At 40.3% G+C, this 19,502-nt stretch overlaps 1 protein-coding gene across 2 annotated transcripts in view; it reads right to left on the bottom strand.

Annotated features, from left to right (window-relative positions):
- Positions 1 to 88: 88 nt before the first annotated feature.
- Positions 89 to 19,502, bottom strand: part of agap3 (ArfGAP with GTPase domain, ankyrin repeat and PH domain 3) — a 121,400-nt gene continuing 101,986 nt past the window's right edge. For both annotated transcript variants that reach the window (XM_042428803.1, XM_042428802.1), the window contains exons 14-18: positions 17,449 to 17,603; positions 16,892 to 16,982; positions 15,306 to 15,528; positions 4,987 to 5,242; positions 89 to 3,861 (exon numbers count right to left, since the gene is read on the bottom strand). In XM_042428803.1, coding sequence (XP_042284737.1) covers positions 3,631 to 3,861; positions 4,987 to 5,242; positions 15,306 to 15,528; positions 16,892 to 16,982; positions 17,449 to 17,603 — 956 coding nt within the window. In that variant the 3' untranslated portion in view covers positions 89 to 3,630. The remainder of the gene's footprint in view (positions 3,862 to 4,986; positions 5,243 to 15,305; positions 15,529 to 16,891; positions 16,983 to 17,448; positions 17,604 to 19,502) is intronic.

Raw genomic sequence — 19,502 nt, 5'->3', positions numbered from 1 at the left:
ATATGAAAGAGTCTCACCTCGTCAGTTAGGCTTCAGGAGGTCAAGAAGATGAATGATGAATGAACAATACATACACGAGACAAATGTGTCGATTTCCCTAAATCCAGGGAAGGCTACATTGTTTTATTTGAGTGTTTATTAATAGGTCAACAGTCAGCCAAGCATCCAAGCATACAACAAGTTACTCTTTAGCTTTTGCTTTGTTTCACGTTCTGAACGTAAAGGAATTACAATAGGAAAATTAACTTGAACAAAAACAAACAAAAAAAAAAGATATTTACATACTGCATTATAAATATGTCAAATGTACATCATTATACACAAGTACCAAAGATGGCCGGTTAATGTGGAGACCAAACGGAGGTACCTTAAAAAATATCCCTACGGAGAAACAAAAAGCAACATATCAAAATATGGTTTGTGGGTCAAGAGGACTGTTGACCTAAAACCAGTTCAAATTCCTCTAGGAGGAGCTTGTCTTCAGATAAAAGCATTAAGCTAATATGTACACTTCATGTTGTGGTTGGGGGCAAAACAGGCAGGTTTCTAGTGTTTTTTTCAGCATCTACAGTATGTAAATAAGGGTTCAGGTAATCACTGTACACATTTAGCTCCCCTCAGTAATCTCCCGACACTGAAATGTACTTATTAATATAAGTTTATCAAGTAAAGATTAGAAAAAGGGCCAGTACCACTGTACAGTACGAGTTTAATGAGTTAAAATGTAATCTGGTTGTGTGGTCGATTTTGGGACGTCTTAAACGAATAGTTTGACATTTTGGGAAATACGCTTATTCGCCTTCTTTGGGAGAGTTAGATGAGAACATGGATACCACTCTCATGTGTAGTGTAAAGTACGAAGCCAGAGCCAGGAGGCGGTAAGCTGAAGGCTGGCTTATACTTGAAAAGAACTAAAGGCAAAATGTGTTTATAGATGTTCCATGACGCCAGACTTGAATGGATAACATGCACATTGTCAGGCAGTCTCTTCTGGAAGGCAGTCAGAGAGTTTCACTCGAGAAGCGCCAGAATAGTTGTGTAAAGAAAGAAATAAGTTCAAACCCTGCTTACTCTCTCATCATGGCACAGATGGCTAATTGATGTGTGATGTGTGTGTAAATGATGATTTTGGAAAGTTACATTAATTGTCGGATGCAACCGCCCAATTTCTGATGTGTTGGGGTTGGGGCTTTTCAAACCTGTTCGACCATCTGACAGGCACTTCTGATGAAGTATACTGGTAGCTTTAGGTTAGCATAGCCACTGGAAGAACTGGGAAACAGCTATTCTGACTCTGTCTAAAGGTACCCCCCCCCCCACAAAAAAAAGATAAAGAAAATTGTGGTTTCAGAGTGAGTTATGTGGTGTTACCATTTCAGTTTGGAGGTCTTGTGACGACTGTAAGTTGTACACCAAGAAATAGTTACAGCACATAACTCTCCCTGACACAATAATTTGTCATCTTTACATTTGATATTGGTTGTGTACAGATTAAACAAACGAGATGTGTGAAAATTTGTGAGCTTTAGAGGTGCTGGTAAGCACATTGTTAAACTTTTGAGATAGCCAGGCTAGCCGTCACTCCCTGCTTCCAGTCTTTATGCTAAGCTAAGCTAATCGCTTACTGGTTCCAGCATCATACTTAACAAACAGACAGGAGAGTGGTATCAATCTTCACATCTAACTCTCAGAAACAAAGTGAATAAGCACATTTCCGAAAATATAAAACAATTCCTTTAAGATTTAGCTATGTCCTGGAGTTAAAAACATCCTCCACTGACCACATATTCATTTTCTGCAGGCTCTGAAAAAAACAAATACTGTAAAAAAAAAACAAAAAAAGTCATGTACGTAAAGTACCACATTAATAATTTGCTCTGTAAACACACATCCTGCCATTGTAATCCCATAAAACAAAGACAGTTTAAAACCTTAAAAATGGCAGTTGAATAAAAGGGAAAATACACTACGGTCATTGTGCCAGCTCCACCATCAATTCATGTCTTGTCCAAGTCTGACTTACTACTTGAATTGGCTTACCGTGTCTGAGCTGATTCACAGGAATACTGTACATTTGTATTAATGCAAAGAGTGTCAAAGTAATTACACTTCCTTCTATAAACCTTCCTGCTCATTTAATTTCTAAATGTTAGTCTCATCTCAGTCACTTGAATGCATTTTATTATGTCCCTGCTTTTAGGCTGACAGGTTCTCAGGACGGGGAAAGGGCACATAGGTTCACGGAAAAGGGAAAGGGTTGTTTTTTATCGACTCTAAAAGTCAGAATAAGTTCAAACTGTTCATATAAGGAATAAGGTGAAGAACAAGAACTACTTTTTTACAGTGGTCTGTACATTAAAACACAGTTATGTTCCCAAATCTTCACTGCGGGTGTTCTGTCTTCTCCCCAGTGTCCTCTCTCCAATGTTTACGAACAGAAATGCCCAGTCGCTCTGTGCTGCACACGGTCACAGACGAAGACGTAAGCACACACGTATCGTACAGTATGTACGGACGCACACACACACACACAGTACCATATATGTATTTCACAGCAACAATAGAGGAGATACTCTTGAGAGTACCAATATTATAGCCTTTGGCCACAGGAGGTGAAAGGATATTCCAGTACGCTTATGGTTTGAAATTGTGTGAATCTATGTCAAACAATTATCAACACAATCTAGTCAATCGGAAATTATTCCAACAAAGACATCATAATGGTACAATTTCACTGTTTCAATCAAACCTTTGAATTTGAATGAATTCTGCCTGAAGAGGCACACTTACAAAGCCATGTGGCTCAATGGTGATAAAACATTATGCCCCTTAATTCCTTTATAGTCGTGGACACTTTTACTGGAGGATCACGATAAGGGTGGCGAAGGAATTGATTCACTGTCACTCGATAGGAATTCTGCAATCAACTCCTTTATGATGATCTGAACCCATTTTCCTGTGAATTAAGTATCTAAATCATTTGCAGTCTTCAACTCTAATTGCTTTGCCTTTGTATATGAATAGTATGTCAAGAGTTTGATAGCTGTGTTGAAGGCATGCATCATTACTAAACAGCCACTGCTATCATGGAAGATTTAGTTTCTTTCCTGCATCAGGGTTTTGTCACTTTGTGAAACTATTCCTCACAGTTTCATGTTATTACACTTAAGCTTGGAATTTGAAGGAAGTTTCTCGCTCACACTCGTTATAAAATCAGTTCACACTGCAGAAGGGGAAGACATAAAAGGAAATGTTCAAGCATTAAGGAAATGCTTTTCGTAGGGTAGGTATGAATGCCAAAGGAAGTCATTTGTTTGGTTGATGCTTAAAAAAAAAAAAAAAAAGCTTAAAGCTGATCATCATGATCATCTCAGACCAAGATTGAATGAACAAACAAAACAGATACAAAATAATAATAAAAAGTAAACAATGTACAATGTCCGAACCCCAAACACCCACTTCTTTCAGTGTAGTGGAATATCAACAATGAGTCCATCACTCCTGATATCTCTCCATTGTTAGTGATTCTGGGTTACACAGTGTGGAACAGAGGAGGAAGTACTGGGAAGAGACATGGGCGGGTTCAGGGTTTGTTTGTTTGTTTGTTTGTTTACAGCTGCTATCTGGCTCCTACATGATGCTGATACTGCGGTTGAGCTCACACTGGGCGTTGTTGTTGTTGATGTTGGGATTGGGGTTGCGGCGGCTCATGTTGGGTGTGGGCATGGAGGACAGGGTGCTTGTATCGTTGGGGCAACCGTGCTGAAGTAAGATGTCAGCACACTCCTGGCTGCCGGCTCGCCGGGCGTAAGACAGGGGTGTCTGTCCACGAGCATCCCGACTCTTCACGTCGACGCCGTACTGCAGGAGAAAATGACGAGCACAGATGGCAGATAAGAGACTAGATTTTACATACTGGAGGCATGTTATTTAGGGAAATTTTTAAATAATTCATAATTTTAGATTCTGAATATTAAAAAGTGAAACCCTAAAAAATATGACTAAGTTTGGTACATAATCAACAGCTCATTTGTTTTTTCTCCCATTTGTATCTTCACTTTCTATTATAAGTAGAATTTTCTGTATTGTGCTTGATCTTGCACTTTTGAGTGACTGGAAACATTTTAAATTTTCACCCTTTTATAAAATTCTCTCAGATTTTCAGGGAAAATCTGCAAAACTTCAACAATAAGCTTTACCTTACTTGAACTTCTTGAAGCCTATACATTTTCTTTAAGTAGTGAAGTTAGAACAAATAGTAACACGTGGTACTGCTTTTTAGATTTTTCATCTGGTTCTGCCAACACCTTTAAACTGCAATATGATGCTTATATTTGGTGAAATATTCAAACTCATGATGCCTAATGTTTTTATGTCTTCACATGGAAATAACAGACATCCTGTCCATCATTTTACACACATTTCCCAAACGTAAGCCTGACATTTCTGTAAACCTAGATACATTGAACATAATTTTTTCTGAGAATTTGGGCATTTTAGTAAGTTTATATTCACAGCTAAAAAAAGTAACTGTTGGGTATTTTCTGTCAGATTCTTGTAGTTTTAGACTTACATTTTTAATTTAATTACTTTTTAAATAAAAAGATTCAGTATTTCTTGACCAGAATTTTAATCTCGTCAATGTGGAGCACATTTTGAAAAAAAACATTTAGACCTTAATGTTGCAAAATAAAATGGTAATACTTTATTGTATGGGTTCACAGATCCCTAATTATTTCCTTCCTAGAACTATGAAATGTAGTGCAAATTATCAGGGAAAATTGACTGGAACAGGTATTTAAGTCAGATTACTCCAGTTGTGTTGAGTTTACAGGCAGTTGCTGATTTCCCGAGGAATTTCCTTGAAAGAATTGTAATTGTAATTGTACAGCTTATATACTTCTGAATTCACTTGCCCAAACACCAAATGCCAATAATAACAATATCCATCTACCTCTGACCTAAAAGCTAGAGGAGCCCACTCACCCAGATGAGCAGTTGTGTGATGACCACATTGGCCATGGCGCAGGAGAGGTGTAGTGCAGTGCGTCCGTCTCCGTCCCCGTAGGTCTCGTTAACCTCCTCCTTGGTGCCGTGGGCCAGCAGCACCACCACCAACCTCAGGTCATCTTCCACCACCGCCCGAAGCAACTGCTGCCCCAGGGGCACGTCCGACTGGGGCAGTCCCACTAGGAACATCTTCTGCTCGTACTTGGCTCGGATCCAGCGCTCCTTCTCCTCCCTGGAGAGAAGGAAATGACAGGGACGCTACAGGTCAGGCAGGGTGAAACATGGTGAACATACTATGAGCAATTTAGCACCTAAGTTAAAGAACTTTCAATACATATCTCATTATTTAGAGGCAGTAATTTAAAGGCAATAACACGTATAAGAGTAAGAACATAGGCACACGAGGGAAATATTATAGTAATTGGCCTTAGAGGCTCACTGCTGTAAAGTGACATTTCTAAATTATTAGAGCACGGGAAAGCCAATAGCCTCTACTATCACAGTGGGAAATAATACAGTGAGATAGGCTGGAGAGAGGAGAGAATGCCAAAGGGTGTGATGCTTTGGGCAGTATTCCACTTCTAGTGATTACGGTCGACAGCAAGACGGTTAGAGCCTGGCCAGCTTTCTAAAGGTTACACATCTTGAACAGCATGTCTGCTGCGGACAATACAGGAAGGAGGGGGACATATTTTTATCAGCGCTGTCGGCTGTCAGTCTGAACTGGTGGATCCCCCCACAAAAGAGGCAGTGTGTCTCAGAGCCCCAGTGTCCCTTGGGGTGGCTGGGCCCTGAGTCAGATCGATGGGGCTGAATGGCAGCCAGAGAGGGACGGTGGGATGAGGGGCTCCTTCACTCCAGCCTGCAGCAGAGAATAGAGACCGAGGGAAGGCTCCATCCTCTATCGCCAGGCAGAATTCTATCTATTGCTCTCCATCTTGACCCCCCGTTTCATTCTCTGCCCACATACAAACTGTCCAAATAAGAAAGAAAAAAAAAAATCAATATCAATATGTGAATGACTGAGCATGCCCAGTGTGGCGCTAACCCCGTGACCCTGTCAGCCGGTGTGATAAGGGGAGCAGAAAGAGGCTGTTGTTTGGATTTGTGGGTGAGTGACAGAAAGGAGAAGGTTTGTACGGATAAGTTGAAGCGGCAACGCCGGTTGGAGTGACAAGGCTCTCGTGGGAATCTCTATCAGCGGGCCGAGGCTTAGCAGCACGTTCAAACTGTCTAATTCACTTCAGTTCTATTTAATCATAATCACGGTAAAAAGAAAATCATAGAGTCAGTAGAGCTCAATTTGTAAAATCTATCTTTAAAATGAACAGCAGAACATTGCGAAACATTATATATCAAAGGGTTGATTCATCCAAATAATTGAAAAAATGTGTTCTCATTATATTAATGGGTATATGGTATTTAGCTGTGGAGCCATTTTGGGGGGTTTTTTGCCCAGGTTTTTGCACCAATATAATTATTAAGGTGAGAGAAATTTAGTTTGTGATGCTCACAGGTTTGAAAAACTACATACATAATTCTATATTCTTCTTATTGTCAACAAATCCCATGAAAAGACCCAAAACAACATTGTGCTACTTTGTCTCTTAATACATTCTGTGGCACTCAGGCCCAAACCCATTGGTTCCTATGAAGTAAATCTTTAAAAATTGATAACAAATATATGTTTTCATTCTTACAAAAGTAATTTCCTAAAAAAGCTGGGCACTGTAGTTTATACCAAATGCCACAAGAACAGGACGAAACAGTGTGTTTATTGGGGATTATTTTCACCTGCAGATTAATACACATTTGGTGTTCTACTAAGTTTTTGCAGCACCCAGATTGACTCAAAATAAACTTCAATGGCTATGTTCCTCGTTATGACAGAACATGTCACCCAGGGCAACAAGCTGGCTCATTTATGTGTTTTAACTGGTTTTTGGATGACAATGGAGGACTATGGCACAGAGGAATAATTCATATCACACTTTGAGTACACATATAGTACAACACTTGTTAGTAATTCATTCTTGGTTTTGGTCTTTTCATGAGATTTGTTAACAATAATAAAAATACTGTCTTTAATTATTATAGAATAATGGTGCGGCTACCCTAAAAAAGACAGGCCTCTTTGTGACAGATTAAACTGGAAATTCTATACTTGAGAAGTATTATTGGGGTGGAGGCAGAAATCTATAAAATAAAACCAAAATATATGCTAAACAACACTAGAGCTAAGTAAGAAAATGTATTTTTGTAATTTTGGTGAACTGATCCTTTAAGTACACCCCCCCACCCCACCCCTCAGATAGCTAATATTCTGTTACAGCAGCATTTTTAACAATAGTAACCAGATCAACATTAGTCACTCTCTTTTATTACGACCTTAGCAGCTAGGTGTCAAGCCTGCCAACTTACCACAGACAGCAACCATTTTCAGACTCATATGTCAGCTGCCAGGCTCACTTCACAGAGCAGTCCGTCTTGCACAGAGAAGCCTGGCACTGGCCCTTCTCGAGTTAAGAATGTGATGGAAGAGGGGCAAGCCTTTATCAGCGCACAAGCACGGATTGATTAACTACAAAAACAACACTGGAAGCTCATAAAGCATCTTAACCCACATCTTAATACAGTCCCGGAGCTATTACATCTATAAGCATATGGTAACAATTTTGTTATGACCTGGAAGAAAATGTGGAGAAGAATGTGCTTTACCCCGCTAAACCATAAGCAAATCTTTTTTTAAAGATGAGGGTATTGTGTGATCAACAATACAGCCCTAATGGCAGGCAATTGCAGTGGCTGAGTTTTATGGTGTAAGACCTCCATCAATCCCCACTCAGTCATTATGTGTGGACAAGCCTGTTAGCAAATCAATTGGCCTTAGAACCAGCGGACTGCTCAGAACAGGAAGGGGCTGTCCTGCCCTCCCCTCTTATTTCCGGTGGACTCTTTGAAAACGAGTTTCTTTTTCCCTGTCAAAGAGGATAAAGTATGTCTGAAAACTCTATAACCTACTGGGTAAAGTAAAATCTACGACCTTGTGAGAGGTTTAGCTAAAATGTAAGCATGGTTAAAAACAACCAGTAAGAGCTATTGTCCAAAGTTTGTTTCAGCAAAGCTAGACCATGAATGAGATGCTGAATCTGTAGAGCCGAGTGAATTGATATGAGCTAAATGAGGCAGAAAGTTAGCACCAAGATGTGAAACAAAAAGGCTGGGGAGAGCCATTAAGAGGACGTCAACATCTCAGAAAGGAGCCCTGAGGACACTTTGTTAGCCTCCGCTTCAAAATCAGCCCTGAAGACCTGCAGGAAAAGGCCTCGCTCACTGCTGATGCTGAGCTCTAAATTCAACCACAGTTCTTCAGACGATTCACTTAAAAAAAAAAAAAAGAAGAAAAACACAGAAAAGCAGCCAGGCAGTGGTTTTTAGAAAAATCCTCAGCTGCTGCCACTTGAAAGATAGAGTGTGAAAGGAAGTGAAATGGTAATCCCGCCTCTGTCTTTTGTTTGAAATAGAAAAACAATCCAAACAGAGGTAGGGTTTAGACAGTCAGGGGGAAAACTGAGACTCTTGAAAAGGACACTTCCTCACCACAGGAGGAAGAAAAATAAAATCAGCAGATTTAGCATGTCAAAGCGCCAGGACAGAGTAGGAGGGGAGGTGGAGAGGTAAAAGAGAGTGAATTTTCTCAGCATGGGGGGATATTTGGGAAATTGAACTGGTCGTTACTCTTACGCGCACACACACACACACCCAGGCACATAGGCACCAACAGACACCAATTTCCCCACCCTTGAGCACATACTTGTTCTAAATTTCTCTGTTGCTCAGGGGACAGAGGGAGCTCAAAGTTCCCAATAAAAATGCCTGTGTCTCTTTCAACTAAAAAACACAAGAGGTGTTTGCTTCGCCACAAGCTTCCCCCGTCATTGAGAGTTATCTCACAGCTGATAATCATTGTTTAACTTTCTTTCATTGGATCTGATTTGAAAGAAATCTGGGCAAACATCAAAACCCCTAAAACCTTACTGAGTCTAAAAGTGGAAATGGGATTCCTGTCAAGAGCTGGTGTCCCCTTTCATTTGTCTATGCGGAGCCCATCTAGATAAAGGCAGCCTTAACAGTAGAAAGCCTTAGAGAAAGGCCTCTTTTATAATTCTATTAGAGCTCCGTCCCTTCAGCTCTCCGTTGAGCAATGGATCCTGACCCTGACTTAATTAAGTGGCAAATGGCGGAATGATTCTCCTAAACCCAGCCCACGGAGTCAAGAACACATGACTGAATCCAAATAAAGAGGGACAAACAAGGATAATTAGTCAAGCCTGAAAGACAAAGGCGAACGGGAATTTATAGGAAGGGAAACTGAGACGGAGGAGGTGGAGCCAGCGGTGGAGTAGCCACAGAATGACCAATCTGACTGCCTGCAATTAAGGTGCATTGGTCCATAGGAAGAGGAGGATGTCCGTCCCACCACTCGCCCATCTTTCAAACACATACTGAGTCCTCCTAAACAATCAAAGCTTCTCTGGCTCCTCCTCTTCTACCCCGCGCCTCCAAATTCACTGTGTACACATCAAATAGACGCACTGAAGGGGAGAAATGGCGATGGTGGTAGTGGTGGAGGGTTGGGGTTGGGAGGCGGAGGGGGTGTTTTGGGTTTTGACCAGCCTGAACAGACCTCACAGTGGGGGTGGGCAGCTTGTATAGGGCCGATTCCCATGCAGCCAGCGGCTTCACTTCCACACACCGAGGGGAGGGAAGAGACAGAGAGTGAGGAAGAGGGACAGCAGCAGAAAGACAGAGAGGGGGCTGAGAGGGAAACGACAGAGATGAAAAAAAGCGGACACAACAGGGAAAGAAAGCTGGGCCCCAAAGCATCAAAGGTTGCTAAGGGCGAGAAATGAAGGAGCAACACAGTAAACGCCGCCCCCTATGGTCCAGCGGGTACAGTGTAGACATAGTATGCTCCTTTCTGAGAATAACAGCTGCGAAAGAATTAAGACAAATATTTTTACCAGTGGAAAAGATGCCACTTTTCTTCCTTCCAGAGTGCCGTCTGAACAGATGTAACAGCTCGGACCAGAATTCAAAAGGTTGTTGTGTCGAGCGCTATAGAGAGGCCAACAGGGGAGCATCTGGGTGCCGTAGGCAGGCAGAGGGATGAGTTGAATATATTGTGACATTAATGAGGTTGTCAGACTACTCATGATGGAGTGGCTGTGTTTTTGTGCCAGCAAGACTAACACCCTTAAATGCTCATGCTGTTAACCCCTGCTGAACCCTTGCCTCACATACAAAGCTGAGGGGACGATAACACATGCCCCTCTTATGTATGCAGCCTGCTTCACGTACGTACGCATTTCAAAATTCACATAAAAGGACGGCTTTCTTTTCAGGTCACCAGACAAGAACTTTTTGTCATGATTTTGTAATGCTAACAATATTGAAGCTAAATTGCGCCGTTAAGTGGACTAAGCCATAATGAGTGAGTCCTTCCTCTTTACGTCTACCTGGCTCTGAAACACAGTGGCATGTGGGTAATTAGTGACTGTGGTACCACTTCTCCCACACAGGGCTAATTACTGACCTGTGGGTTTCATTTAGACAGAGAGAATGAGAGAGAGAGAGGACATGGGAAGACCCAGTCATTCATTTGTCTTAATTAATTACTCTTCCTCCAACGGGGCTCCTGGCAAGGCCGGCTATTCTAAAAGCTCTTCTGAGAGTTGGTGTTCTGGCACTTCTAACCTGTGAGTAGCCTGGAAGCTTTGCTCACTGTTTAAGGGACTAACATGGAGGACAAAGGCCACTGTGGACAAACCCTGGAACAGGTTTTTACTGGAGTCTAATGGCCACCAGTGCCGATGTTGTAAACAGAGACTAAAGACGCCGGAGCAGAAGGGGTTAAAACAGGCAGCGGGGGCCAGGTTTGGAGAGGTTAGCGGTGTGATTCATTTTTATTACCACGCAGCCCCTGCAGGCGGCAGGAGTGGCAAATTATTTCTGAAACAAAGTGGAGGGCTCTCATCAGAGCTATTACCTGCCTGTGGCCGAGGGCAGCGCGGAGCCTACAGAGGGTGACAGTGAGAGGCCTGCGTCAGTGAGGGATAGCCGTCCACATCCGTCCACGCTCCAGGACATCTCCCCCAAATGAGAACTTGTGTCTGTGTGTGTGTTTGTGTGTGTGTATGTGTGTGCCAGTAGGAGATAAGGGCAAAGTTAGTCGTTGGACCTCCCCCCACAGTATCAGTCAAAATAGTGTGTGGTGTTTTCTATCACGAACATGCCAAGCAATTAGAGGTGACGTGCAAAACACAACGACTCCCAGGTGCTAATTAAAAGAACAACTCCCCTCCAATATGCTGACTGCAGAGATAAACCACAGTTCAGGGCACCCTCAAATTTATTATCACAGATTTAACTGTAGCCTGGCCAGTTCTGACATCTGCATTCTTCTACGAGGCGCAAAAACAGGCGATCAGTTGACATCAAAGTACATATGCATGGAAATAAACATGCTTCCCATTACGATGCCTGTAATCTGTGTACACCAGAAATTTCAGTCTTTCAGCACGGATCTGCGTATGACAAATCTATATATTGTGTTCTTTCGATCCAGAATATCATAAACTAAACCAATCTTGTGGATGAATGCTTTTAAGTTAAATCTCCAAAATGCAAAGGGGTAAAACTAGTCTTGCAGGAGACATTCAATCAGACACCGAGTTGATATTCAGGTAGTTACTGAATCGTTTAGATTAGGTGTCACTAATGTTTAGTGGGAGTCGGGAGCCATATACTGCCTGCCTAGGTGCCATCACAAAGCTGCTACATGTCACCAATGTGACACAATTAAAATCCTCTCATATATGCACCGCTCAAGTTAAGGGTAACATACACAGAACAGTCAAGTAAGGATTTATGGTGTAACAAAAAAGAAAGAAAGAAGAGAACTATATCCCTTTAAGTTGGTTATAATTCATCATTCATGATCAGGCAAAATAATTTGATACTAACGTTTACCCCACAAGGGTACATTATTCTATCAGCAACGAAAACCATCAGCATCTCAATAACCAGTGGCCATATATGATATTTACAACTGCTGTTTTTGTCTGAAGATTAGTTAAGCTGCAAATGAGATTTATTGTTTGACAGTGAAAACTAATGGAGACGCCGCTGCGGGATAAGATCGGATTTTTTAGACAATGAAGAACCTTCCTTCCCGAGGCGACATGGGACTGACAGTGGTAGGGTGAGGAATCAACATCAATAATCTTTCATCAAGACTAGAGTAGAGCACTTTAGCACAGATACCATTCAATAAATAACTGTAGGCCATCATTCAGTTCTGAACTGGCCAGAGAGCAGAGAATGGATTCAAGAGGAAAGAGTTTGCCGAGACTAAGAGAAATTAAGCTTTTAAGCAGCTCTTGCAAAACTTGAAAAAAAAAGCACAATTAGCTAAAAATTAAGAGTGAGTATGTGTTGAAAACTTGGTCCAAGCATGTGCATATGAAAAGATCAGAATCCTTTACATTACTTGAACTTTTTCACAGTTAAGTGAACCTTATGTTATTTATTTACTGTAGTCCTATAAGTTCAAAATCATAAAATGTACTCAGTTTCCCAGAAAATGGATACTGTCATAGCTGCATTTTTGGTATTATCTAAATGACTCTTACCGGAGCCATGCATTAGTGTGACTGATTTGACAGATGGAAGATTGAAAGATTGGAGGACCAAACCCATCCCCTCTTGTTTCTGGTTATGAAAGATGTGAGTAAAAGTCCACAAAAACAATTCACGGAATATGAATTAAGGTCATCATTAGGGTCAGATTTGCCTAATAGCTAAATAAAAGCAAAAATTAACGTTCTTTGCACAAATAATGTATTAGTTAAATTATTTAATCATGTTTTTATGTTAATTCTTTAGTTTTCATAATGCATCTGTTTTAGTCGTACATCCCTGCCATCAAATTGTTACTGTGGGAAACTGGTGCAGGCATCACCTTAAAGAGCTTTAAAATCGTTAAGTCTTATGATCATAAGATGCAAGAAGCTGTTTTCTCATGCCTCATCATGATCATACTATTGTTTCCACCCTGTCAAAAATACAATTGTGGAAGATTTACTGCATACTTGTAATTTTTAGCTTCAAAAGGAAAAATTGAAAACAAAGTGAAGTATTTGTTATCAGCAACTTTAGTGCAAAAAAAAAAAAAAAAAATCTGTATTTGCCTTGAAAAGAACCCATATTGTTTTGACCATAGTATAATTTCAAAGTCCAAATTATTGATTATTTTTATGATTTCATTAATAACTCTATAAAATGTCACAAAATAGTGAAAAACACCCATTTCATGTTCCCAGAGAGACAGTTGCATGTTGTTTATCTTTTTTGCGTCTAATAGTTTAAGATCTAAATGTATTCCATTTACAATTATATAAATCTGGAAAAAGCAGTGATTTATCAGTTATAAAATTGTTTGTTTGTTTGTTTTTTTTTGCTTCCACTCATATCAGCTGTTACCACTGGTCATGAGCACCTCATGGTTTACATACCAGTAATACTTGTATTTTGTTTTGCATGTTGCTTCTAATGTTTTATGTCTTAATGTTATATTCTGTGAAGGTGTAGTGAAAGACAAATTGCCATTATAGTGGGAAATAAACATACTGTACTGTGCTTTACTTTATTAATCAAGCTGAAATTGAACATATAACACCAAGCCAGCTCTCAAAGAGCAGATACTTCCACAATCCACTAAATCCTTAGAAACCTATCACTTGTTTTATGACCCATGGCCTCTACTTATGTACTTCACATCAAATTTCTTAAAATTCTGTAAGTTTTTGAAATATCCTGCAAACAACCAAACAAATAGGACAAGATACTGGAAAGCCAAAAAACGTCTTATACTGTCAGAATAGCTTGATGTTATCTTGGTCATGTGTGCTGTTTCAAAAGCTCTGAATAATAAATGTTTTATCTAATAATTCAAATACAAGTAGATTCAAAATACATCACCTTAATCTATGGGGTATCATTATCATATTGTGCTATCAGCAGATATCACAATATACATTAGGATTGTATTTTTATTATAACTATAATTTTTTGTAAGAATAGCTGCAGCAGCAACAGCATAAGCGGTTGCAGTAGTAGTAGTAAATAAAATAAAAACAAAAACAAAACGGCTATGTTACGTTCCCACTTTTCTTGACAAAGTTACAAAGCTATGACGTTAAAACAGTCTGATGCCACCAGCGAGACCCTACAGACAGTGTGTGCTGTGACAGACAGAGTGATGACCCAGACCTGTGTGATGGATATGTGACAGGGCAGCTTGAGGCCTGAGGGCCTGGCTCTTGGGGTGGGGTTTAGCAATAATGGTGTGCTTAATTACCTGCACAGCCACACAGCAGGTCATTAGTCAGACTAGGACGCTAGGTCTCACCTGTCACCAAGAGATAAACAATCCTCCTACAAGATCTGGGTACCTCAGAGGAAAGGGAACAGATAATCACAGGGTAAGTTAAGACGGGGCAGTGTGGGGTAAGTGGAAAAGTATTATTTAGGAGATTCATATTAAAAAGATGGAAAGCTACTTGTTGGGTTGCAAAATTTAAAAAAAAGTAAAGTCTGCGGTGGAAGTTTCACACTGGGTTTGTTAAGTATGTTAAATAAGTTCTAAAAAAAATCCTCCAGAGCTACTAAACTTGAGACTGATCTGTTTATCTGTGTATGCTGAAATCCTGCAGGGACAAAGGGCTTGGTTTCAGATGCGGTTTAGATTATAAGATCTTTTCTGGATTAGCACTTACATGTCAAGTGACAAACTTGATGGATTTGGAGCTAGTCAGGGCATTTATCAGGTAGGTGCAAAATGATGTCACACGCAACACTCCTTCCATGAATTATAGTTTTCAAGTCGAGTCAGTTGAGGGACAAGACAACAGACACTGTAGAGGAAATATTGAATATCATATCCTAAAATTAGGAGAAGAAGGGATGCAGGTGATAACAAAGTACTGACTCAAATAAAAAAGAGGCATTGTGATCAGCGTGTACAAGGTGGACATGAAATACTGTGTTCTTGGCTCAGTAGCTTGACATTTATGGACCCCTGGTGCTTCTTATGGAGCATTTTGTGGTGTGAACTGCCTCTGCTGAAATGTGAGTGGCTAATAGCAAATGGAGAGAAGATAGTTCTGGCTTCTCGTTCTATAATCTCTGTAGGCTTCATTAAGCAGCACTTTTTTTTGTAAAGGGATGCTAACCTGGTGCTGTCGCTCCCCGGTTTGGTGTACCCCTCCAAGGCTCCCTCCCACACGCTGTTGGCCATCGAGTTACCGATGGCGGTCATCACCATGCTGAGCTCCACCGGCCAATCATCCAGGTCTAGGGAGCGGACACGAGACAAGTGGGTGCCCAGGTTCCTGTGGATTCCCGAGCACTCGATACACATCAGGGCGCCCAGGTTTAAACTGGCCCAGTCCGGGTCTGCAGGATAGGGGATAAGAAAAGATCATGACAATGGAGAAAGAAAAGTAACAAGCGAAGATTCATCAATTAGTTTGAGCAGTGGATTTGTGAGGGTTACACTGCATTCAAACTTTTCCAGGAAGGACTTCTAGTTATGGTAAGAAAAGCAAGAACTACTAATGACACAAAACAAAATATGTACAAGATTTTTTACACTGTGAACTTGTATCTGTGTAGATGTTACATCTGCACTGTTCATATACGGTTCATTGTTCACCTTTTATAATTTTGTTTTCAAATACACAATGGACAAGGATTAGAACAAGCAGCAACCACAATGAGTCTTACTGCCCACAAGGAAGTGCCTTAAGATGCAGGTTGTATAAAAGCAGCTAATCCAGTTTGAAGTAAACTGGTGCAAGAATGACTAATTTGTTACTGCCTGCAACAGCCATATCTTACCAGAACTGGCAAATAAATATTAAGTCTATTTTCTCGGTGGGAAGGAAGCACAGACATGGCAAAATACAATACAGAAATATTAGCCAGGGGGATAGAATAAAAAACTTAAAACAGTCCCATTAAACTGATGCCATTTTATCAAAAAAACACCATAAACACTGCAGATAGTTGCATTATAACATGGTCCCAAAAAAGAATAGGAATAGGCTATCAAGTTCAATGAAGTTACTAGCTATAAAATCAACACTGAGTGAAAACACAAGGTACTAAAGGAAAATATCAGAGTGATTTGAAGGATAAGATAAAATAATGTAAGATATGTTACATATATGTTACAGTCACAAGTTTAATAAATATTTTTCAAAAGAAATAAGTCTCTCAATAGCTAATGTTGCTTCTTCAAGAAGGTTCGTTGTTAATGATTTAAAATTTGTTGTTCTAATAAGATAATAAGGCTTAAATAGGGGTATGTTTAGGGGCATGTGTCCCTTGACTGACAGGTGTTACCAGTGCCCAAATTTGGATTTCCTGACTCTAATAAGTGACAATTGCAGTGATTGAGCAGTAAACCCAATTCCAAACCTAATCCATTTTTCGTAATATTTTGCAAATGAATCGAATGATTGACTGAATGTCTTTAAAAGACAGTTAAACCCTCTGAGTGGAGTTTTCGCTTTTCAAATGCTCCACTGAAACCCTTCCTTACTGGGAGGATTTTGGTAATTCTTTGGTGACAGCGAGCGATGAAAATGAGAATACTGTGGTCTTTAATACAATAACTTTTTTAACCACTCAAAAAGAAATGTCCATGTTGTAACTGGACACCTTGATCATATATAGATAAACAGGAAACTTTGATTTCTTACTATACAAGACCTTTATCAACCAAATTTGCTGTCGTGTAGAGGATTATACTCACTGGGTGCATCACAGTCCACACAGAAGCTGTTCCCCCTCACGTTTCGTATGGACTGAATGGCCATTGCATCACTTTGGCTGCCTAACCGAGACTGTAAGAAATGAAGGAGAGAATAAGTCAACAGGAACTAATCATTGCAAGAGTAAGAGAAGGCAAACAATTATAGCTGGACTCAGATCACAGAAAACCAACAAACAGAAGGAAGGAAGAGGTTTTTCAAAGTCTTAGGAAAAGACTGAGGCAGAGAAAATATGAATATGAAAATGAGGCCGTGTCTCCCCAGTATGCTGACACAAGCCGTGTTCTATCTCTGATGTCTGTCAGTTCTAATAAGAGATCCCCCACACTGCGGTGCACCTGTCTGACAACCTCCCACATGTGACAGCTTGAAGTGGGTGAGGAGGGGCGGGGGGAGGGCAAGGGCGCAATAAAGGTTGGAGAGAAGGGAAAAAGAGGAATGTAAATGAAGCAGCAGACAATGTGAGATGATGACGTTGCTGCAATTAGATGGTAATCACCAATCCTGTCCAGTTCTGATATCTCTTGACCTGCTGTACCTTGTTCTTTATGCTCTCACAAGACTGCAGGCTGGCAAAGATTTGGCTCTCAATCGCTTGGACCCACAGCTCCCTCTCCTCATACGTAGATGCTTCAAAGTTCCACGTCTGACCCGTCAGCGACACAATGATGAACTCAAAGGAATCCTCTTGCTCTGAAAAACACAAACAACCAATAAATGAGTACTTAATGCAGAGAGGAAAGGTCTGTGTTGTGCTGTTTCAGGCCTCTGGGTGAACCATTGCTTAGGCACATGTTTAGCAAAAACCTTCTTTGTGCTTCACATCTGTATGGTGGGGAATCAGCACCTGTCACCACACTGAAGCAGCTCACGTTAGCTGGAGCAACACGCATGTCGGTTGTGCAATCTGACTCTGCAAGTCAGCGGCACAGCTCAGTGATTGAGGCCCATCCATGCATGAATGCATGATGGAATGAGCTTCTGTTAAACTCAGCACATTCAAAACATTTCTTGGCACCCTCTGTGCTCCCTGGTGCTGCTGGTTTTGTGTGATAATGCCTCAAAATCTCCAACTCATAAATGCCTGGACACATTTTAATTTCATTCCGCTGGAGGCAACTTAAAAGACCTACTGCAATTACTAATCAACAGCAACAAACAATATCACCTTTTTAAATCAGGCTTTTAAATGCTTTAGCATTTACTCTGCACTTAATCAAAAGTTGTAAGACTCTACATACTTAATACATACATGCTTTTCAGGAGAAAAATCTAAGGCGTCTAGAGACGTAATAAGTGAAAATACTAAATCAGTATTCGCTATTAGGCACATAGTCAGACACACTTTGCAAACACACAGCCAGTGTGTACGATGTAGGCTAATAGCTAGTTACAGCTAACATCTGTACTGTTGATGAACTGGCTTTTGTAAAAATTAAACATGAACTACAAAAACACTTTGGTGACTAGCTACTAGCTAGTTACAGTTAATGTTAACGTCTGTACTGCTGATTATCTGGCTTTTGTAAATATCAAACATGGACTACTAAAACACTCTGGTAGCTAGCCACTAGATAGACACAGCTAACATCTGTACTGTTGATGAACAGGCTTTTGCAAAGATTAAACATGGACTACAAAAACACTCCGGTGGTCCAATTTTCACAAATAAAGCAAAGCTAAAATTGTGTTCAGTCTGAACGTATCTTTTAACTGTATCAAAGTGTCAGGACTGCTATCCAGGCAGCTAACAAGATTGAGTGCTCTGGAGCTGTCAATAACATTGCACCTGAGTGTGTCAGCATTCACAACAACCTCTCACTAGAGTAACTCAGCTATCATATTATCACATTCACCTATATGTTACCATTTATAACCTGTGTGCTCTCCACAGAGACTCTCTGCCTGCAACACAAAGCCAGCTGTTTCAGTTGTACTTTCTTGAGTTCAGTTACAGTTAATATCTAATACATTTAGTTAGTCTACTGGTTCAAGAAATCCTTAGTTGTTCTTTTTAAATCACAAGATTTGTGTCTTATTCTGCATGCATTGTTGAATAAATAAGCTTCAAGATTTTCTCAACTTTTGAGTCTTTACACTTGAGTCTTATTCTCATCATTGGTTATATAATCTGTGTTGATGTTGGTGTGTCCAGTTCCCCGCAGCCTGCCTCAATTAGTTTAGATGCACACTATATGATGTTTGAGGTTATCTAATAATGTTTGACTGTGATTTCTGTGTTGACATCAGTAGAGTGATCAATCGGGACATCCCAGCTCTGATCCTGGAATCATACATCCTCTAGGCTTTGTGATTCCCTGCAGTTCCCTGAATGCCTTTTAATGACACTCAGACAATATAGGTGAACTTACAGCACTGAGACCAATTTATTGGTGCTTACACAGAAAAGTATGAATATCTTTTCATTGGTTGTAAATTATTAGGAGGAAATTTTTTAATTATTTGACTAGAACTCCTTTTCACTTAAATGATATTTCAATGTAAACTAATACTAATCATGGCATTTTAATATTTTGTCTTTGAGCATACTCAACAAGGCAAGGTATTGGGCGTTTGTTTCATGATCTTTGC

This window comes from Thunnus maccoyii, chromosome 12 (assembly GCF_910596095.1).
Source record: "Thunnus maccoyii chromosome 12, fThuMac1.1, whole genome shotgun sequence".
Lineage (NCBI taxonomy): Eukaryota > Metazoa > Chordata > Actinopteri > Scombriformes > Scombridae > Thunnus > Thunnus maccoyii.
This window is presented reverse-complemented; position numbering and strand designations above follow the sequence as displayed.